At 37.7% G+C, this 23,800-nt stretch overlaps 1 protein-coding gene across 1 annotated transcript in view; it reads right to left on the bottom strand.

Moving 5' to 3' along the window:
- LOC124555630 (calcium-dependent secretion activator-like) overlaps window positions 1-23,800 on the bottom strand; it is a 1,496,314-nt gene that overhangs the window by 335,055 nt on the left and 1,137,459 nt on the right. Inside the window, exons 23-24 of the mRNA XM_047129606.1 lie at window positions 13,527-13,650; window positions 13,381-13,401 (exon numbers count right to left, since the gene is read on the bottom strand). Coding sequence (XP_046985562.1) covers window positions 13,381-13,401; window positions 13,527-13,650 — 145 coding nt within the window. The remainder of the gene's footprint in view (window positions 1-13,380; window positions 13,402-13,526; window positions 13,651-23,800) is intronic.

Genomic DNA, 23,800 nt, shown 5'->3' with positions numbered 1-23,800 from the left:
TACAGTGTTGTTAAATGTATAGTCAAAATAGTATGGATCGGTGAAGCGAAAATTTCACAGGTCTTCACAAATTCTGTGCAGGATGACAAAGGAGGAACTTCTCACTTGTGTTTTAAATTCATGTGCTCAAGTAAAGGATTGTACAAATTTAACATCTTTTGTAAGGAAATGTATACAATTAAACAAAACATTAAATCACAATGTTTCATTTACTATCACCTGTACCCCACTGGTTTCATTACTTTCCTCAAAAACTGCTAAGAACAGGACATATGTTCATATGACTTTTTTTGTTCAGAATCACTAATACTATCATCCCTCAAAGGATGTGACTTTCCTCCTGATTCACCTTGTATAGTAAGAAATGTGATACTAGAGGCTAATTATCTTCTTACTTAGATAAGAATAATTTTTATATATACACACTCATAAAAATGAGTTATTCCATAATTACATTTTTATATCCTACAAAGCTAAATTAAGGATGAAGTATTTCAACTGAATTCACATAACTGTATTTTATTAATTGTTTTGACATTGCACCAGTTATTATTATCTGTGGTGTCATTGAATGTTGAGAGCAGCTCAAGAAGTATCAACCGCTGTAGAGGTATTAAATAGCAATTCAGTATCATGATGTGCCAATGAGATGCTAGGAAGAAGTTGTGCCTCCTGTAGTTTAAAGCTGCCACCACCATGCATCTGCCCTGAAACAGTGTTGTCAGAGGCAAGGAGGGTAGTTCTGTTTGAGGTCAGAACCTGTCCACTTCCACGAAGTTCCTGCCAGAGTAACATCATTGTGCTTGCTACTTGCCATGACACAGGACATGGAAATCATCAGAGCGACACTATCAGAACTGTGCCAACAATTGTCAATGAACATGTGTTTTCCAATGACTGTAGAGAAGCCAAAGTTCGGTCATTCTGGACTTGTATCAATTTGCCACTCAGAGGTCATGGCTTATTGAGTGTTTTCTGAACCATAAGTCCATGTGTGAAGTTTCATAGCTATAACTGAACCTGGCGAGCAGAGATAAGTTTTTTGGTAAGTAAAAAAGTAACAATTATTCAGTGTGTTCTAATGAACTATGTTATTACTAGCCACCTACATGTCCAAGAAGTCAGACAGAACATCATGAGTATCATTATAAACTCTTTGACTACTATGTGAGATAGCTGTCTTGTTCATTGTGTGGGAGGTACAGAGGGTTGGTGGGAATATTGTGTGAAACAGAGGCTCTTAGCAGAAGAGTTGTCGCAAAAGGACTTGATATTGCTTCGTGGTACTGCTGAAGGCAGAAGTATTATATGTTATCAGTGCTGAGTGTGGATATACTGAAGAATATATCTGTTTGAGATTCAGAAACTGCATTTAGAGGAATATCTATCGGAATTTAACTTAATTACAATCCATTTACCATTTAATGCTTCCTGGTACAGGAACAATTACTTGGGGCCAGCAGAATTAACAAGACTAGAGAACAAAGAGTGCATAACAGACAAACTGCAACAGAAGGCAAATGGATGATTTAAGCTGTTTCTGTAATTATGTTATTGGAGAAAAGTCAGTAACAGAAAAGTTATTACATGTGACATTAGTGTCTGTTGTGTGTGAAGTAATGTACTTCTGTAGTCAAACTTTGGTTGGTTGGTTGGTTGGTTTTTGGGGGAGGAGACCAGACAGCGAGGTCATCAGTCTCATCAGATTAGGGGCGGATGGGGAAGGAAGTCGGCCATGCCCTTTGAAAGGAACCATCCCGGCATTTGCCTGGAGCAATTTAGGGAAATCACGGAAAACCAAAATCAGGATGGCCGGACGCGGGATTGAACCGTCGTCCTCCCGAATGCAAGTCCAGTGTGCTAACCACTGAGTCAAACTTTCTAAATGACTCTAAAGAAAGAGAAAAGTGACTCAGTTGAGGACATTCTTGAGGAAGTTGATTCGGTATTAATACTCCAGAATCAAGTTTGGATGATCTGGTAGATTCTGGAAACAAATCATCATAGAAGTATTTCTGAAAGAATTATCACAACCTTAGAGATTTTAGCACAAGACAGTAAAACGTTGAGATAAACAAATTTCTGATACCAACAAAATTCTGAACAAACAAATATCTGCTACCAGCAATACTTTGAACAATCAGATTTCTGAAACAAGCAAACGAATTTCCAACAGTGAAGTGTTGAAAACCAAGTTATGAAAGAAGTTTGCTGAGAGTTGTGATGCTGGTAAATTGGTGGCATGAAGTCAGATTTTAGCATTTGGAAGGAAATTGGAGAAATTGAGACTGCAATTGAAAAACCACAAAATTAAATGACAGAGTTCCAAACACAGCACCCAATGGTAATCAGAAAGTAACTGAACTGGAAGTAAATTTTTGGGTTGAAATTTTTGGAGTAGAATGTAATTTTAATAATGAAGTTGCATCTGTTAACAATACTTATGAAACAAAATTTCAGTGTTGATGCGACCAGACCAGAAAGACATAATGAATGTAAAAATAACATGTCATGATTAGAGAATAATTTACTTTATGTTCCAAAGCATTTTTATTGTTTGTAGGAAAGTATGACAATAATAATATTTATCAACACATTTTTTAATTGATTTTATAGTATGCCAGTGAAAATTGTTGTGGGAATGTTAATTCCCATTATTTTGATTTCTTACAACACTTTAAAGGCAATTTAATTCTAACTGTAACTGATAATCTTAAAACTGAAATTGGGAAAGATGTTTGGATGGTGAAGAACTATCTTTGGAAGATCATAGTTGTACACAAGATTTATTTTATCACAAGTCTGAAAATAGTTTTATTAACAATTTTTGGTCAGTGAGAGAAAGCTAGAACTAAAAGCGAATTTCTTAGTGGATCAAGTTACACAGGACAAAGAAGGGATGGTAGGGAATTTTGTTCATTGAAACAAAACATTTGAGGAATTGACACAAACTATTACCTGAGAATGTGCAATGGAGATTAGTGTACAGGCCTGATGAATCAGTTTAACAGTTCCTTAAATACCTAGATTAGTTGGACAGAGTATTTGAAAGAAATAATACACAGTGTTTTGACTGAAATAATTTCAGACAAGAAGAATGTGATGGGAATTGGGAAAATAATAATTACTAAGGGAGGAATGGTGATAACAATCATAGAAATGCAGAAAAGGGAACAACAAGAGATGTTGATAACAGAGGGAGACACTAGAAAAGGGAATATGAACAAAATAACAGAAACTGTTATAATAATCAAAATTCATCACAACATTTCCATCTGAGTGCCAAAATAAGTGAACAATGAAACTGAAAGATGCTCCATTTGATGTCCTCAATGTGAGAGCGAAGGACAGCGATTTAAAACACAGACCAATAAGTGTAATAAAAGTGCTACACAAAATGGTTAATAAAATGGGTTGGGGAGGGAGGGTAATTACACAAGAGCACCCAGTTAATAAAACAATAGGGATAATATCTGGAAAGGTAGCATGTAGAACAAAGCACACCAGAAACTAAAAATCTGCACAGTGAGCTACAGGAAGGTAACTTATAACATTTTACAGTGTTGACATGGGAGAAAATCTGAATGAGACTGCTGACGATAGCTTAAATATTTGTGAGATCTTTCCTAAATGTGAAGAAGTAGCAGGACATGAGTAGAGGGAGAATCTTATGGTAGATGAAGCTGTATCTAAGGAATTAAGGATAATGTAAATGTGGATAATTTTGTTGGATCTAAGCAACATTTGTTAGATGAGAAAGAAGAGAACAGAGGTACATAAAAATGAAGTTGCAAAGGAAGTGTCTAAATCTGTTACTTGTGTAAATATCAAGGATACTCATGACTTAAGTCACTGAAAGTGTTCAGATGAAATCTGTATGTAAGATGCCTAACCAGTCTTTAATTCTAAATCTTAAATTTAGTACCATAATGAAAGTTTTCTGGTGGGATGTTAATTGCAATTACATTTATGAATTTTGTAAAAGAATGGTAGGGGTGAGTGAAGATTCAATTGTGTTTTTAGAGAAGTTGTGTAATAACCACTACGATATAAGTACCAATAAATAGAAACAGGAGCTTTCAAAATAGCAAGGATGTGGACTTCAGTGCAGTTAAAAAGGACCCACAGATGAAGAGATCAATAAAAAGACAAGTGAGGAAGTAAGGAATCCAAATGCTCAAATGAAAATAGGAAATTGGAAGGGGAAATCATTACTGGATTCAGGTAATAGAATGTTTGGAATATCAGAAGCTTTAAGGAATGAAATCAGACGCAATAAGAACTACATTGAGGCACCAGTGATAGGAATTAGGTTTATAGGAGTTGCTGGTAGACACAGTAGGTTGGTGAGATACCAAACTCTACTGACTTTTGAAACTGCGAGTGTCGAATATGAACATGGGTGCTTAATAATTTCAGAATTAACTGAGGAATATATTATAGGGAGTGACTGACTACTTAATATTTGTGCTGCTTTTGAATGGAGGGAGAAAACATTATGTGGCACACACAAAAAGGGAATATAATCAAAACCAAATTCATGAGTGGGTAAATTCTGTTGATCGTCGAAATACAAACAGGTGGACATTGGAGGAAGATGAAACTTATGAAGTGGAGGATAATTTATAACTAGAAGTTGATGAGAAGTGGTTGGTGAAAATAATTGAGGAAAAGGAATCTGAAACTGTGGGGCTGAACACTTAACAAAAACATTAATTTAAAGCTTTCTTATAGCAATATGAGGCTGTGTTCAGTGATGCATTAGGTAGTGTGAAGAATTTTGAATGTGTACTAAACCTGAAACTTCAATAGCCATTCTGTAAAACAATGTATGATGTACCAATTACAACGAGAACTGCTGTTGAAAAAGAGTTGCAAAAGATGGAAAGGTATGACACAATTGAGACAAGTAGTAGTGATTATAATAATCCATTGGTGGATTGTAGTAAAACATGATGGATGTGTTTGACTTGTTTTACACTACACATTTCTGAAAATATTATCCATGGAGAAAATGAAAATAAATGAGTTATTACATAAGTCTGAGTGTATTAAACTAATGAAAACCTCGGATTTAACATATACATTTCATTAATACCATCTGCTCCACAATCTCACAAATACACAACATCACTACTGTAGAATGCTAAATGCTATCAGTACTGGATTGTGCACTACAGTTTAATTGTGTCAGCAGCTGCATTTATTAGAGATTTGTATCAAGTGTTAGGTGAGGAATCATCTTCTGAATTTACTGCATATGTTGTTGACATTTTGCTTTGCAATAAGAGTTGGGATGAATGTTATTTGTCACAAGAACTGCTGGTGGACAAATTGAGATGAAGTGGGATCACATTAAAATTGGAAAAATGTAAAATTTGTGGTTAATGAATGAAAGTTAGTTATGGTTCATCTGTTGTTTATGATAAACACATTTTACTGTGTAAAACTTCAGAGAATATACATTCGTGGTAGGTGATGTACCATGGCAAGCACAAGACCCCAATTCTTATCATCATCATCATTATCATTTAAGACTGATTATGCCTTTCAGCGTTCAGTCTGGAGCATAGTCCCCCCTATAAAATTCCTCCATGATCCCCTATTCTGCGCTGACATTGATGCCACTTCTGATGTTAAGCCTATTACTTCAAAATCATTCTTAACCGAATCCAGGTACCTTCTCCTTGGTCTGCCCTGACTCCTCCTACCCTCTACTGCTGAACCCATGAGTCTCTTGGGTAACCTTGCTTCTCCCATGCGTGTAACATGCCCCCACCATCTAAGCCTGTTCGCCCTGACTGCTACAGCTATAGCGTTTATTCCCAGTTTTTCTTTGATTTCCTCATTGTGGACACCCTCCTGCCATTGTTCCCATCTTCTAGTACCTACAATCATCCTAGCTACTTTCATATCCATAACCTCAACCTTACTGGTAAGTTAACCTGAATCCACCCAGCTTTCGCTCCCATTCAACAAAGTTGGTCGAAAGATTGAACGGTGCACAGATAACTTAGTCTTGGTACTGACTTCCTTGATGCAGAAGTGAGTAGATCGTAGCTGAGTGCTCACTGCATTAGCTTTGCTACACCTCGCTTCCAGTTCTTTCACTATGTTGCCATCCTGTGAGAATATGCATCCTGCATCCTAAGTACTTGAAACTGTCCACCTTTTCTAACTTTGTTCCTCCTATTTGGCACTCAATCCGTTTATATCTCTTTCCCACTGCCATTACTTTTGTTTTGGAGATGTTAATCTTCATACCATAGCCCTTACATTTCTGATATAGCTCTGAAATATTACTTTGCAAACTTTCAATCGAATCTGCCATCACAACTAAGTCATCCGCATATGCGAGACTGCTTATTTTGTGTACACATATCTTAATCTAACCCAGCCAGTTTATTGTTTTCAACATATGATCCATAAATAATATGAACAACAGTGGAGACAGGTTGCAGCCTTGTCTTACCCCTGAAACTACTCTGAACCATGAACTCAATTTACCATCAACTCTAACTGCTGCCTGACTACCTATGTAAAGACCTTTAATTGCTTGCAAAAGTTTGCCTCCTATTCCATAATCTCATACAACAGACAATAACTTCCTTCTAGGAACCCAGTCATATGCCTTTCCTAGATCTATAAAGCATAGATACAATTCCCTGTTCCATTCATAACACTTCTCCATTATTTGCCGTGAGCTAAAGATCTGGTCCTGACAACCTCTAAGAGGCCTAAACCCACACTGATTTTCATCCAATTGGTCCTCAACTAATACTCGAACTTTCCTTTCAACAATACCTGAGAAGATTTTACCCACAATGCTGATTAAAGAGATACCTCTGTAGTTGTTACAATCTTTTCTGTTTCCATGTTTAAAGATTGGTGTCATTACTGCTTTCGTCCAGTCTGATGGAACCTGTCCCAACTCCCACGCCATTTCAATTATCCTGTGTAGCCATTTAAGACCTGACATTCCACTGTATTTCATGAGTTCCGACTTAATTTCATCCACCCCAGCCGCTTTATTGCACTGCAACATATTGACCATTTTCTCCACTTCCTCAAATGTGATCCTATTTCCATAATCATTCCTATATTTTTTATATATTTTTTATATTTTTATATTTTTTATACATTTTTTTGTATTTTATTCATCCCCCATATTTTTTTTACTTTAGCTTCTATGCTACAGCCATTATTACCTTCTCCTTTCAGTGTTTTTGAAATATTTTCCCCAACCAATACTGTCATTCTTAGCTACTTACAATTACTCAGTTACATTGATATATTAAAAAATACAATGATTTAATGCTGAAGTGATAATTACATGGAGTTCTTTAGAGACACGTATTTCTGAGTGACGTATAGTGTTTTAGGTCATGAATGTAGTGATCAATATTAACACTATTAACCACATTTGGAAACAATAATAATGAACAACTAAATATTTGTTTATAGTACATGGAAAATAAGACATTTGGCTAGAACATGTTATATAATGGGGTGGTTGTGCTACATAATTGTACTGAACTGACATTATTGTGTAAGGACACAAATGTACATTATTATATATTCTGAAGATACTTCAGGGAACTTATACTTATGAACAAGTAGTGACTAAATGTTTTGCACTAACATAGAAAGTTAAAAAAAACTTACAAGAAGTTTCTTTGATCAATGTTTACTTAAAGTTTCAATATCTAATGTGTGTTTATATGATCTGTCATTCTAGTTACTTCCATGATTTACATGTAATATTATCTTTGCAAACTTATAAAGAAAACCTTTCCAGCTTGCTTTGTATCTCATTATTAATGCTGTCAGCTTTTGAGATATATGACCATATTAGTATGAGCCTGAGTGGTGTATTGCCGCAGTGCTGACAACAGATGAATGTAGGATGTTGTCAGTGCAATAATTCCACAAGGCTGATGCAGTGTTGTGAGACAAGTGACCTTGTTGAAACAGTGAACTGAGTGGTACTGCACAGACATTCACAATGGTGTTTTAGGATATACGTTTGGCAGTGGTGCATATGTACAACAAGCATGCCGCTGCCAGATATAGGTGCTGGACATTTTGTAATGAAATTATTCTTAGTCTCACAGCCCTTCCAGGAAGATGGGGCTCTATTAAATGAGGTTGAAACATGGAGGTGCCAGTAGGAGTCACCAGTTCATTGTCACGACTGTGCAGTAGCTCTACGCTCCAAGTCCCTCGTCAGACTTAATGCCTCAGCACGGCGAGCCATCCAGGTCAACACCAGCAGCATATCTAACTACTGCCCAAGGGGCAGTGGGTTGCTCCTCATGCACAACAGCCATCTACCACAATGGCAGGATGGGTGTCTCACCATGGTGGTGGATGCCCACCATGAAGCAGTTGGGCACCACCTAGGGCTGTAGCAGATACAGCATTATTGAGTATATACATGGCTGCAGTGGAAACTTTGTAGCTGGCTTACATAATGAGACCACTGACGCTCAGTAACAACTGTGTGTCAGTATCATGGTGCATACAGGCAGGCACCCATCCCAGCAGAGTGGGCAAATGGCCCCTACCTGTGTGTATCAAGAAGTGCAGATGCCTCAATAAAAATCTAATTACATCTGCAGCTGCCTTTCTCTTGAGCCCTCTGGGCTTCCACCTCTCCTCCATCACCCGCTCACACCACCCTGACTCATCGCTGCCCCTCTCTTCATAGGGGAACTATAGGTCATAACAATAAGAATTACTTATTAAAATAAATGTTTAACTCTCATACAGAATTTATGATAAAAGTAGTTAACTTTTTACAGGCATCCTGAAAATCCTGTTACTTCATTGCTATTATTTTGTTTTATCATCATGGGAAAATTCTGTGGACATTAATTGTCCTAATGTAAATGGTGGCCGTACTTATGGTTCCTTAGTGCAGTGTGCAATATGGATGCAGGAAAATTGCTAGTACTTATAGAATTTGTTATTATTGAGATTCAGTATGGGAACAAAAGCATATCCTCTACCTGGATACTAGTTTTGTTGTCTGTATTATTTCCTCTCTGCACTGCCTTCCACTTCCAATATTCTCATTATCATTCTGATCACAATAAGGCACATACCGTTCTATGTGAACAATTTGAAGCATTATTATAAAGAGCAGGATTCTTGAATGAACTGTAAGAGCAGGATTCTTGAATGAACTGTACGTAACAACCTACCACTACAGTGCATTTGATTCCCATCATGAATGTGTAAATAATTTACTACTACCTTTTAAAATCTATAGTGAATGCTTCAACCACCATCTCTGAAGCAATTCTGCAACAGGCAGTTATAGTATGATTGCAGGTATAACATGATTACAAAAGATCCCAGCAATACCATTACAGTTTTATAACTTCCTATTTTATACACAGGGGATGATACAAGGAACCATCAATGGGCTCTAGTCTGTCCTTTATTTGTTGCTATCTTGTATAATTCACATTGAATCACACTGTATACACATAAATTTTGTTCCTTATTGACACCAGCAAACATTAATTTTTATCTTCCCAAGGGTTTCAATGTACATTGAGATGTACATGAAAGATATCAACATTAATGGATTCAAGTTCTGTTATCTGTATATAACAGATACTATACAACCTCTGTGCCTTTCACTTGCAAAGGATTGGGAGTGAGGAGGTTGAATGTTTAATATTCTGAATACGAGAAGAAATATAGTGCCATCAGTTTCAAGCAATCTTTGGCAATCAAATGTAAACTATGTAACCAAGATGTAAATGTAGCAAAGTACTAATTAGTGCAAAAAAAGGTACTTCCATCTAGTGTTCTAAATGAATAATAAAGTAGTATCTTAATTTTATGTTGTTTTTCTCAAAAATATCATTTTAACCCATGTTTGCCTGGTGTTCCCAATTGGGAACAATATTTTTATAGCCTTTCTTTATTTATTATGAGCCATGCAATGTTTATTAAAATGCAAGTTTCTTTTTAGATCAGTTGTTTGGAGTCTACTTTCTTTCTAAGTGCTTTGGATTGAACCTCATTGTTGACTGGTGACTGTTGAGCATTTACAAAATTAGCAGTCATTTCAGTTTGTAACATGTCTACCAAAAAGTAAGTATTGTACAATAATTTAGTTCTTTCCTAATCTCTTTTCCTTATTCTTAATATCTTAGAACAGTAAGGAGGTGTTCCATAGATAATTAATTATAATTATCCAGAATGAGATAATTATGGTAGAGCATTTGCCCGCGAAAGGCAAAGGTCCTGAGTTCGAGTCTCCGTTGGACACACAGTTTTAATCTGCCAGGAAGTTTCATATCAGCGCACACTCCACTGCAGAGTGAAAATCTCATTCTGGAAACATCCCCCAGGCTGTGGCTAAGCCATGTCTCTGCAATATCCTTTCTTTCAGGAGTGCTAGTTCTGCAAGGTTCGCAGGAGAGCTTCTGTAAAGTTGGGAAGGTAGGAGACGAGGTACTGGCAGAAGTAAAGTTGTGAGTACCGGTCGTGAGTCGTGCTTCGGTAGCTCAGATGGTAGAGCACTTGCCTGCAAAAGGCAAAGGTCCTGAGTTCGAGTCTCAGTCGGGCACACAGTTTTAATCTGCCAGGAAGTTTCATATCAGCGCACACTCCGCTGCAGAGTGAAAATCTCATTCTGGAAACATCCCCCAGGCTGTGGCTAAGCCATGTCTCCGCAATATCCTTTCTTTCAGGAGTGCTAGTTCTGCAAGGTTCGCAGGAGAGCTTCTGTAAAGTTTGGAAGGTAGGAGACGAGGTACTGGCAGAAGTAAAGTTGTGAGCACTGGTCGTGAGTTGTGCTTCAGTAGCTCAGATGGTAGAGCACTTGCACGCGAAAAGCGAAGGTCCCGAGTTCGAGTCTCGGTCAGGCACACAGTTTTAATCTGCCAGGAAGTTTCAATTATAATTATTTTATTTCTTTATTAGTAAGCAACATAAATATTTGCGTGTTGCCAAAGGGGAACACCAGAGACATAAGGTCTTTGTTAGTCAAACATTCACAAACTTAAACATATATATATATTTCTTTCAGTTCTTTCACTGCTGCTGAAATTTCAGCCATTTTGGAGGAAGATGAAGACTTTGCAGAGGCAGATATAAACAATGATACTCCAGATGATGGATGGGAGACAGAAGAAGGCAGTGGAGATGAAAAAACATGCGGAACTGTTGATAATTTGTCTGGTCGACAAATTTCAGCTGTAGCTGAAGCAAAAGTCATCATGCGGGAAAGAACAGAGTATGTGGGAAGAGGTGCTTCAGCATTCACCTCATTATAGTAACAATGGAAGCAGTCCTCAGTGAGGCTGAGGGGCTCTTTCATCTCCTTATGATTGGGAGAAAGCTGGCATTACTCCCAATTTTGATCAGTTTACTTCACTGCAAGAAAAGATATTCCCTCTAGTTCTGTTGAGTCCTTTGAACTCTTTTTTGATGATGGTGTATTGAAACACCTTCAGGAAATGACTACCCTATATGCATATTAGAAAACTGACGGCAGTTTTGCAATTTCATGTGATGAACTGAGATATTTTTTTAGCAATTTTTAGTCTGTCAGGATACCTAACTGTACCTGGATGGAGAATGCTGTGGGAAGTCAACACAGAGACATACAAAGCATTTGTCACTTCAGCAACAAGGCGTAACAGATTTGAAACATAAAAATGGTTTGTTCACTGTGCTGATAACTCAAAAATAACTTCTGATGACAGATTTGGTGAAATATCATCCCTTGTCTCATACTCCATTATCTGAACACCTTTCAGTTGACGAGAATATCGTGCCATATTATGGCAGGCATGGAGCAAAGCAATTCCTGAAGAGTAAGCCCATAAGATTTGGCTTCAAGATTTGGTGCCTCTGTGAGTCACTTGGGTATCCTGCACAATTTTTTCCTTACAGGAGAAAAGATATTGAATGGCTGAAAAATGTTAGCTTAGGTGAGCATGTGGTTCTGAAACTAGTCAAAGACTTACCACCAGCTCCATACAAAACCTACACCAACCTTTTTTCTTCCTCAATTAATTTGGCCAAAACACTGAGAGAAAATGGAATAGGATTCATGGGTACAATAATGAGTAATAGAATAAGTAAGTGCCCTATAGATGATTCAAAACAAAAAGCGAAGACCCCTCATAGTAGCTTCGACTGCAGAAGAGAAAAACATTCTGGATCAGTGATATCTGTTTGGAATAACAACCAACCAGCTCACATCATATCAACATGTGACCCTGTTCACCCCATCAGAGAGGCCTGTAGATGGTTCCAGGCTGAAAAGAAACATAGCCGAACATAGTCAAAGCATATAACCATTTCATAGGTGGCATAGATAGGATGAATGAAAATATTTCGTATTATCGGACGTCTGTACCATCAAAGCAATGGAGGTCGCCAATATTTATTATCTGTATTGATGTGGTAATGCAAAACGTGTGGGAACTTCCAGGGCAAATAAAAGTAATCAGGATCTTTGCAGCCTCTTATTTAGAAGGAACATGGTAGAAACATGAATAAGATTTTCACTCTGCAGCGGAGTGTGCGCTGATATGAAACTTCCTCACAGACTAAAACTGTGTGCCGAACCGAGACTCAAACTCAGGACCTTTGCCTTTCGCTGGCAAGTGCTCTACCAATGGAGCTACCCAAGCTTAGGTAGCTCAGTTGGTAGACCACTTGCGCGCAAAAGGCAAAAGTCCTGAGTTGGTGTCTCGGTCTGGCACACCGTTTTAATCTGTCAGGAAGTTTCATGGTAGAAACATATTTGCAAAAATATGGCAGACCACCAATGTCAAGAGGAAGACTGAAGACACTAAAAGAATTACTAAAGAGGGCTATTGATACAGTACACTTTGACAATGTTGGCCACTGGATTTCCAATGCACCCAAGCGAGGAAGATGTGCTCTTTGCAAAAAATAATTCCAGAAAGGCGTGTGAAAAATGTAAAATAACTCTCCATGAGCATTGTTTCAAGGACTGCCATTGTAACAATTAACTGTTAGTTGGCTGTATGTAATCAATATTTGTACTAAGGCTTTTGTTTTACTAAATAAATCAATATTATTGAAAAAATTATGTTTCTTTTTGTTTTCATTTGTGGGACCCTTCTCATTCCTGGTGTTCCTATTTGGGAACAATGTTTCTCACCTAAATCAATGGTGAAAAATCAAAACTTACAATAAGGCTATCTCAAACAATTTTATTTTAAGTTAATTTCAAATGTTTACCCAAAATAAAACAGAGAAAATAATCTCAGGCAAAAATGGGTTAAATTAGTTACTAGATTTGGAAAAAATACTGTACTCTGTCAAAAAAATCACTGATTTTGAAACTTACTAAACATGTATCCATAATTACAAAATTACCTTGTACTGTCCCTTCACCTCCTTGAATGAAGCATAAGAAATAGATAAAAGATATAACATTAAACAATTGCAATTGTCTATTAAATATACCATCTATAAAAATTTGCTATAGTCTATTTCATTTACAAACAGTTCACAGAGTTTACCTTCTATTTTTGCTTCTGCAGAAAGTCTAGTGTAATTAACAAGTGCTGCTTTCTCTAAACATTTCTTAATCATCCCTCGAACTTCTTCTGGTGGTACTGGAGTAACAATATCTTTCATCAGGACCTGTTATTTAAATAAAAAACCTTATTTAAGCGTACTGAATATTGAAAATTCAAATAAATTTTAATGAAAATGTATGTTATGTTGGCAATATCCAGTCAGTTTGATTTTGATTAATCTCAGACAACTGAAAGTATTTCATATACTGTTCCACAAAATAAAATAAATGACCACTTTCTAAAAAATACAAGTCAATATTAGTATTAAAATCATCTTCAATGGCACACTGTTGAAGTACAGAATATTTAGTACATTCTGTGACGTTTTGAGTACATGTGAAGGCATGTAAACATGAGGTACTACACAATATATTTCCTTATGTCTACTGTAGTTTATCAGCTTTGGTGTGCTCTTGTCCATTTTAAAGAATACACACAATACTGACACTGAAGTTAATTAGATGTATTGATCCCACTTATTTCTTGTCTTTACTCAAAAAGTTTTTAAAAAAAAATCCAGTTACATTAAATAATAACTGTCAGCAAAGGATGCATTACAACTGAAAACGCAAGCTCTATGTTAGCAGCTACTGTTTCTATTTTTCTTATGTATTTCTGTTCCTCATCTAGTTTTATGTGATTGTAAGTATACACTGCTGCACAAGACTTAAGGACAAAAGTAACTTTTGCATGATGAGTCACTGCCAGCTAATACAGTTCAATGAAACAGGGACCACATATACTGCAACATATACTGCTACAGTACATAAGATAACAGAATGAAATACACAATGAGACAAACAGAAATAACACTTCTCTTCACAGAGAGCAATTACACTCAAGTCACCATGATTTATAGTGGTATCCTGGACATTACAAAAGGTGATGCATGTTTTTAATAGGATGTGTGATCACCACATACATGCTCTGCAATGTGCTGCCATGCTATGATAGGGCATTCCATTCCCCCACCAGTGTGGCTGGCACCTGCTGAATAGTTGTTTGTAAATGTGGACATGTTGCAATATTTGTTCTCACCACCTCTACTCATCATTGGTCCAGTCCTTGTGCTCTTGGCACAATTTCAAATGGTGCTACCAATGTGCAGGTCTCAACAGAATACAATATACTAGTCAAAAGGCAAACAGACTAGCACCATGCAGTCACCATGCTACTAAACTGCATAGGACTGAATGCCTTTCAGTAGTGTTAAATGTGGTTATGTGCACCCACTGTCTGACATGGTTCCGTTTTTGCCTGTTGCACAGTGTAGTGGTTTTCTGTTCCTGTAGTTGACCATAAACCCACCTAACCATCAAGCTATGGATTTATAGTGAGTTTCTAATAAAATAAACTTGAAGTTAATAACAATAGAATAGTGCAAGTAGTGCTGCATTATCAGCAATATTATGTACTTGCAGTTTGGAAATAATCTTTGTGCTTACAAAAAATACTCATTCGAGTGGAAAGTGAAATGGATTAATTAAGTGTACTACCTAATTCAGTGCATTAAAAAGTGAATATGGGACTGGAACCTGATTTATAAAAATTATATAATATGGTAAATTTTCAAGTATAGCTTTCAAACGAGGAAATATATATCCTACTTGTACATTCTATCAAGCAGTGTCCAAATAATAGAATGAGAGAAAATTTAGTGGCATAGTGAAACATACAGAGGGGAATTAATTAATGAAGTTTATATTTTAGGCTATTAACAAAAAAGCTTCTCAATGGGAGAAGAATGGAAATTCCCTATGCAACATTACAGCTTGTGCACTATACTAAGAAGAGAAATTTGGTATCTTATCATTACAATATCAATGAGTCCCAATTGGAACCAATAAACTCAAACAAATACCTGGGTGTGACATGAAAAATAATAATTAAATGACCTCATCAATAGATAAAGCTAGTGACATATTTCCATTCATCAGTAGGATACTGGGGAAATGCAACCAGTTACAAAGGAGATTGCTTAAAAATCTTTTGTGTTACCCTTCCTTGATTATTGCTCAAGTGTGCAGAACCACATCTAAAAGATTTAACAGAGGATACTGAATGTATAGAAAAGATGGCAACACAATTGGTGAGAGTATAATGGAAATGCTGAAAAACCTGAATGTATAGATATTCCAAGATAGATGTCAGCTATCCCACATAAACCTACTTACAAAGAATCAAGAATATGTATTAATTGAGATATCTAGGAATATGCTACAGACCCTTATTTAGTGCTCCTGTGGGAAATGCAAAGAAAAATAGAGTAACAACAGAACAAAGAGACAACTTTTGCAGTCAGGCTTCCTACATTCCGTACAAACCAAATGAGAAGAAACTTTAATCTGTGGTCCAATGAGAAGCACTATCCACAGTGTACTTCAGTGATTTCCAGAACCTAGATCTAGATGTAGATACAGAGGTCAATAGGGTTCTTGATCCTGACTCTAAATACATACGATTACTGTCATCATGTAGCTGCTTACACAAAATAGCGCAGAAACTATGGCCACACTCTAATCCCAGTGGTTTCAGATTCAGCATTTTTTGTGATTTATTGACCATCTATTACCACTGGGAACTGAAGAATGTTACACCTTGAATGTACTTTAACCAATGTAATAGAATGTTTGATTGATCATGTACATCATGGATTGTTGACCTCCAAGCTCTCTCTCTCCATCATCATGATTAGCCATGTACAGCGTCATATGAAAAATTGCTCATCAGATATGTTATGGTTTGTCTTACTGCTGATCATGAAGTGTGGCCCAAGAAACGTACCTTTCCCAAATTAATCAACCTTATGTTGCTGACATCATCCAATAATCTGAATTTATGTCATTTTCACAGGAGACATTCACTGACAATGTAGAAATAACAAAAATTATCAGTTAGTATTGAGTACTTCTGTACTTGGATAACAACACTGCATCATCCTCTCATTCTGCAGAAAGTCACAGAGCAAATAGTTTTCAATCACCCATTATATGAATAGTGGAAAAGTAGTTAATACCAAGACAAAAAAGTCAGTTCCTTTGGACATTCAGACTATCATCATTCCTATTTCGCACAAGTGCTATCAGTGATACCCTGCCCGTTCTTGACATTTTCTCCAACATTTTACTATAGTAAACAACACAAAGTTACAGTTGAATATCAGATGGCATTGTTGTCTGACAAATCTCGAGGTTCAGCTGTGTGTCAGGAAGGATGTTCATCCTTCATGCACATTGACACCATTCTTTAGTGATATGTTGGAGCTGTGTCATATGTGTATTTTTGGAGTGCTAATGATTGTAGTGGATGTGTGTATAGTGTAGTGCTATGTTTATTTTTTGATGCTGCTGCTGATGATGATGATGATGAGAGATGGGAGAGGGTGAAACCCAGTGCTGGCACATATCCTCCTATTCCCAAAAAGCACCAAGGGGGCTGTTGAGCTTAATGTCCCCACCTGATGGACAGATTACCATCAACAGTGTCACATGCCCTCATTTCATGAGATGCTGTAAAGATGTTTGGCAATTAATCCAGAACACTGGCACAAAGACTGGTGACCTGGAAGGGTCTCTCCTCTTCTTGCTGGTCAAACACTTGCAGTAAAAACTTCATCCTTCACCACGATTCAGACTGGCATACCTCCATGTATAGTACCATTGCACAATCATTCATTAGCAGCTATGGCAATAGAGGTGGGAACAACACTATGCAACACAACATCAAACATATTTGATGGCGTTGCCTGCATTTCCAACTCAGAAGACTATACTCACACAAAGAAAGATGACCTGGGTTCTATATGCCTTGGCCACTGAACAATGCCATTGGAATATAATGTGCCCTTGCGCAGCACCATGCTAGTGTTGAAAGTGCCCACCAAAACTTTGGGCAAGGTGATGATTACACAGGAAAACTATACTTGTTAAGTGAAGTTTCAGGTATTATAGTTGTGTCTGTGTCACTTCACAGCACATCCTGTTTAATGATCAGAATACATTACAACAAAAGTCTAGCAGTTGTTCAAACCAGTTCTGGGCTATGCAAAGCATTTTCTCAGTTGCACCTGAAGGACAGCCTCATTTCTATCATTCTCACCCTGGGCATTTGGTCCTAGGCAAGACCATGGAAATGGAACTTGGCCATCTGTAGGCTATGCATGGCACCACCCTCATCTTGTCAGTTCAGTGGGGGAGTCAGCACAGAAAAGTATTAAACATGCTGTTTGTGATGCACAGGTATGATAAAGCATTGTGCACTGAGACAAAATACAGACTTTTGCCAGCCCTGTAACAGAAGTTTAAGGTATTTTCTTGCTCCATTTCGAAACAATAATAGTTGCTTTATGAGTGCTACAGTTTCTTTCTGGAACTACAAAAATTACCCCAGAAAAATAAGGTTTTCCAAACATTAAAAAATATTCCAAGGTGCAATGTAATCATGTACATAGGAACAAATGTTCTATTCAAATATAAAAGTGATGAAATAAATAGAATGTTGTCAGTACAGTGTTTAAAGGTTTATGTGTTGCATTATTATTCTGCTACACATTAATAATCAATAAGTGAAATCAAATTAAAAGGACGTATTACCAAAAACCAACATTTTGAAGAAGAAGCTATTGGCAACTAACACAAATTTCCGTTTTCAAGACAGGGAAATTTGTTAAGAGCTTAAACAATCTCAGTTTATTTTCAAACAGGATATGCTCCTTTCCAGAACAGCTTCTTCCATATCAAGGTACAAGATGGTACACAAACAACAAAGTATTGCTTAACCATCCACAAGTTACGTAACTAGTTTAAAAAAATACAGAATTCTACTCACCATAAAACTCAGTAACTGAAGAATTATCTATATCATTCAAATAGCTTTAGAATATTATACATCACTAAAATTTGTGGAATATTTACAAATGCTGCATAAAACACAACCTTATGTCTGACGAGAACAAAAACAGTAGAAAATGCTAGAAAATGGTTATGGTAATTTCTAGTGTACATTCCTTCATGTGATTGAAACACCAACCAGGATACATCATGTGTGCTTATGTACTCTCCTCCCGATACAAGAGTCTCACCTACAATATGTCACCATTAGGAGTTAGAAGGGCTCTCATGAGTTTTCTACATATACTTACAGAAACTTAGCCAAGGGCCACCACAATGCTTGTATGACATTACAGTGACAGGCACTTTGTGGGTGTGAAACTTTTGAAATCTAGAAGCACCAATCAAATGTACTCTGTTCCCAATGAATTTTCTTCTAATGTAGAGACAAATATCTAGGGCACATATTAAATGAATCAGTGGTTGACACCATCAGCAGAACATGTTGATGCCATAGCTGAACTACCAAACAAACTTTTCTCTTTTGTGGATATGTTTGCGTATTATGATATATTTATTCATTAACCTGCCTTCACTGCTTAACCATTCAATCAGCTGAATAAGCAAGCAGTCAGTCTTAAATGGGACACGGCCAGCCAGAACACATTCATGCAATTGAGGCCATGAAGGAAGAAGATGCACACAGCAGTCAGTTACAACCCCATTGCAAATCTAGATTTCGTTTATAAATAGCCATCTTCAGCACATTTTTGTAACAATTCATCAGACTCACAAAAGTTCAAGTCACTATGCATTCTTACAGGTGTACAGGCAGGAGAACACTGAGCCTCCTGCCTATACACCTGCAAGGACATGTGGTGACATGAACTGCCACAGGTCTGTTGAAATGTATTGAAAATGCACTGAAGACAAAATCTAGATTTGCAAGAATAATAAAAGCTAATGGGATTGTGACTGGCTGCTGTGTAACTCTCCTTCCTTATAGTCTATAGTCATTGTGCACTGTGGTTCCTGATAGAATCATAGTTGATTGAGGCACTATTTGAAATCCATGCCACACTTGGCAACTTGACATGACCATAATGAGAAAATATGATAAATCAGAGCTGATAGAAAGGCTTATCTACAAACAGGTCGTTCACAAATGGAACAGAGAAGAAGGGATCAGGTAGTGTTACCAAAAGTAATGTCTACCATATCCTCTCAGGTGGCTTGTGGAATATTGACATAGATGTGGATGTAAAACTTTCATGTTTGTGGCAGGTGCTTTGCAGTAAAGCATTTTCGTGGTTCTGTCTCATAAAAGTGCAACCAACACAGACCAATTAATTTTTTATTCTTCCAAAACTTCATTGTTACAGAGCTGAGGAGGATACACTTGCTATTATTTACAAAGTTAAGAAACTTTGTGTAGGGGGCATTCCAATAATCTTGACCACCCCAAACAACTTTTTGTCCAGAAGTGTAACAAAAAATACATCAAGCACATGTTGTTTATTTACCATGGGGTGTTAACCAGTGTAATTGCATTTCTTGTACCTTTGTCCATTACAATTATGTCAGCACAGTATATGTGTATGTGTGTATACTACATTCTTTGATCAGTAATTCAGTTTCTGTCCTCCGGGCCTGTACGAAAATGAATCATGTATTCAAGTAAACATCACATTCAACTTAATAAGAAACAGAAATGGGGATATTTAATACCATTTTGTAATTCTGTAATGCAGTGTGGGCACAAAAAGATGTAGAGCATTCAAAGGTGTACAAAGGGATGACCATGTACAGTGATACACTAGTCCACTAATTGGATGAAAGAATTTATTGCTACTTCCTTGTTACATGCTGAAGTTAATTACAAGGGAGGGGGATATGTTCCTTTATGCTCTCTGGAGTTGTGGGAATAATGCAATAGATGTATTTTATGGAAACCAGAAGAAAAAAGTCCAGAGAAGTTAAGTCAGGAGACCAAGCACCCAAATTCATTGTTCATTCATGACCAATCCATCTGGAAGTATGCATTTAGTTCAGAACAAGAATATCATGCAAGCCATTATGTTCTGGATATCCTTCATGTTGGCACAACATAAGCATTCTGGTTCTTAGTGGCATTTCTTCAAGAAGATGAAGAAGAATTCACATGAGAAAGTTGGCATAGGCCCTCTCATTTAGGTTAGCACTGATAAAATAATGGTTGTAGTACTAGGTATCCCACACAAGACCTTAACTCTCCACTGATGTGTATGTTCCATCTCTCAAAGCCATCATGGGCTTTTGCTGCATTAATAATGCACATTCTTTGTACTTACCTGTCCTTTGTTTGAGAAAGAACATTCATCGGTGAAAAGAACATAGGAGAGGAATTCCTGGCAGATGAAGATTTGCTGCTGTGCCCATTGACAGAACTGTTGCTCGCCAACCCTGTTCCTGGTTGCACTAATAATTTTTTGAAGCTAGTGCTCAACACAGATGGTGAAAGAATGAAGTCCAACTCAGATGGTGTGTCACAGTCATGATCTAGAGCACACAAAGAGTGCCAATGTTGTAAAACCAGGGCCACACTCATAACTCACTGCCACAGGACTACAAATGATTTGTATGACATCATCCAGAATGTTGTTCTGCAAACTCTACAATTCAGAGTAATAACATGCAACTTCCCAGCTCTGCTACTTGAAGGTGTTCCAGTACTGATGGGAAATGCAAGGGCAGGGAAAGCTGTCTGTAATTGAGACACCACAGTGGGGACAGGGTCACTGACATCTCAAATTAAATGAGGGCAAATGGCTGCTTAACCTGATACAATTACAGGATGTCTGAGTTTAAATACTCATGATTCAGACAACTTGTTCCCAGCCTTGCTAGTTACAGGTTGACTCTGTTGGTGAACTGTGATGTGCTGCTTGCAGCCTGTTGGAAGACTTCAACTACAGGACTGCAGTCTGCTGTGTGTAGTTGGACTTCATTGCTCCATCCTCCTGCAATTAACAGGTCACAGCTGTGATTGATAGAAGATGTTGACACATGGACCTGCTGGATCTTCCTGTGATGAAAGGGTCAAACCAGCTGACTGCATGCTGTTATCCTCTGAGGTTGGGGGGGGGGGGGGGGGAGGCACCTGAATGACACCTCCCAGGCTGTACATGTACCACACTCTTGGCTGTACACTGTGTGCTGTGGGTGCCCTGGGCTCTTGCCTTCAATTACCACCATTCGTAGCATGTCATGTGTACAGGTCTAACCAAATACACATCTTCAAGAGTGCTAAGGCCTATTGTATCCTCAGAGGTGCACCCATGGGCCATGTTCCTGACCCCTGCTACTGCATTCCATGTTGCCTCACTTTCAGGTAGCAGGGTGCCTGAGCTACTGCAAGCCACATGAGCTGCTAGAGCACTATGGCTACTATATCCCACCAACACCTGAACAAGCAGTCTGGACCATTTCCTGCATACCAGAGAAAAGAATATTCATTCTAGCAATCATGTCAATGAAATGTTATTACAGACACTGAAGTTCCACTGACAGCATCAGGCATAAGACTGTATCAGTCCATGGAGCTCAACCTCCTGCACTTGTAATGTCACTGCCTCACCTCACCAAGCTTGATGCACAATCACCACCTAATCTGAGGTATGACCATTACAACTGGTGTTCACAAGTGCACTTCTTGAAACCTTTCACCATCAGAACTAACATCCAGAAGTGGTGTTCATAACACCCAACATCATCACAACTGGTCATCACACCAACATCACTGTGATTAGCATCCGTTGTCTTTCTGTCTGTACTTCAGCATGAAGGATGATGAATGAAAGTAGTTTTGTTGCCCTGCAGCTGACCTTTTTGTTCCACTGTATAATGTGTTGTCCATGGTAGATCACAGAGACACTGATTTCAAACAGAATTTAACTTCAGTGCAGCTTTGTGAGTGTCCTGAGCTGTCAAAGTTCAGACAGCAACTGTCATGAAACATATCTGACATCTGTTGGGTGTGCACTTTGTAATTTTTCTGGGCACAAGCTGGCCTGCACCAAGGCTATGTCAGTCAGATGTTTTACTTGCTGACTTTGGAGCCATTTCACATGGGAATGTAATGAATGTAGATGGGATATGATACACAGTAAGAATTAGAGTCTCCACTTTTGTATTGTGCACCTTATAATTGGAACCTGGTGTTTGCTTCCCTTTTACTGCATACTTATTGGTTATGCAGCAGTAGCATACACCAGTATAATGGAACATATAGTTAGACTACAAGCTGGCTGAGAAGAAAAGTACTGCAGACAGGCAGATACCATGACATTTTCAAGCAATTTAAATTACACAGAGTGTACCCCTTCCTACAATACATCCTGTACAGCAAATTTAGTAAGACTTTCTTCTGGCAAGGTAATGGAATACATAACTGTATTTACAAGTGACAATTTAGCTTCAGCCAAGATGGGGAGTTGGTCTGACAAAACATGTCTTCTTATGGCCAATTTATGATTGATTTGGGAAGCTAAAGCATATGTCATCTACCATGAGACCATCTGAGGTGCATAAACATTTGAACAGTTGGTTGAGGGTTTACAGCAGAGGTATCAAAAACAGAACAAAACTTACTTCTTTTAAGAAAAATAAGACACATCAAGTCAGAAGCATGACAAGTGAGTTCAGTCATTGTCAGAAGGCTCCAAAGACTCTATGTTCAGATGTATGAGCTGATGCAAGATGAAGAAGTTAATATGGTGTTATGCCAAGAAGCTGAAAATATGGCTCTCAATGTGATCTGCATGACATTACTATTGAAATGTCATGTGGGGTTATAATGAAGAATCCTTCAGATTTTGCCATGGGTATCAGAGTAACCACACATGTAGGTGATATATATGTAGTGAGCAAGGGAAATGGTGACCATCGGGTGTTTGTTTCAAAAATATAAAGTGCCACATGTGTGGGTGTGATGGGCATCCCCAGAAACAGTATCATCCGCTAAAGTGCTACAAATGTGGACAAGCAGGTCACAAAGCATGGGAGTGCAGGGCTAAGAAATGAGAGAAACAGTCTTGTGAGAAGCTATCATTAAACATAATCAGGAATGCTTCAGCTGTTGGAAGAGGTTCCAGCAATATGTGATACTGCACAGTTAGATACAGGGGCACACACATTGGTTGTCAAACTAGATCTCTTGGCTAGAAAGAGACTGGGAGCTACTCATTATAGATAATGTGGAATAGATACAATGATATAGAGATATAGATTCATTGGGGGGGGGGGGGGGCATAGCACAAGTTTAATATAGGGGCTAAGACTTTTTCTGTGCATATGAAAGTGCTGCCACAAGTACGTCAAGGTATTCTGTGACTCTTGGTCTTGATT

This window comes from Schistocerca americana, chromosome X, assembly GCF_021461395.2.
Source record: "Schistocerca americana isolate TAMUIC-IGC-003095 chromosome X, iqSchAmer2.1, whole genome shotgun sequence".
NCBI lineage: Eukaryota > Metazoa > Arthropoda > Insecta > Orthoptera > Acrididae > Schistocerca > Schistocerca americana.
The sequence above is the reverse complement of the archived record's forward strand: the minus strand, read 5'-3'. Positions and strand labels throughout refer to the sequence as shown.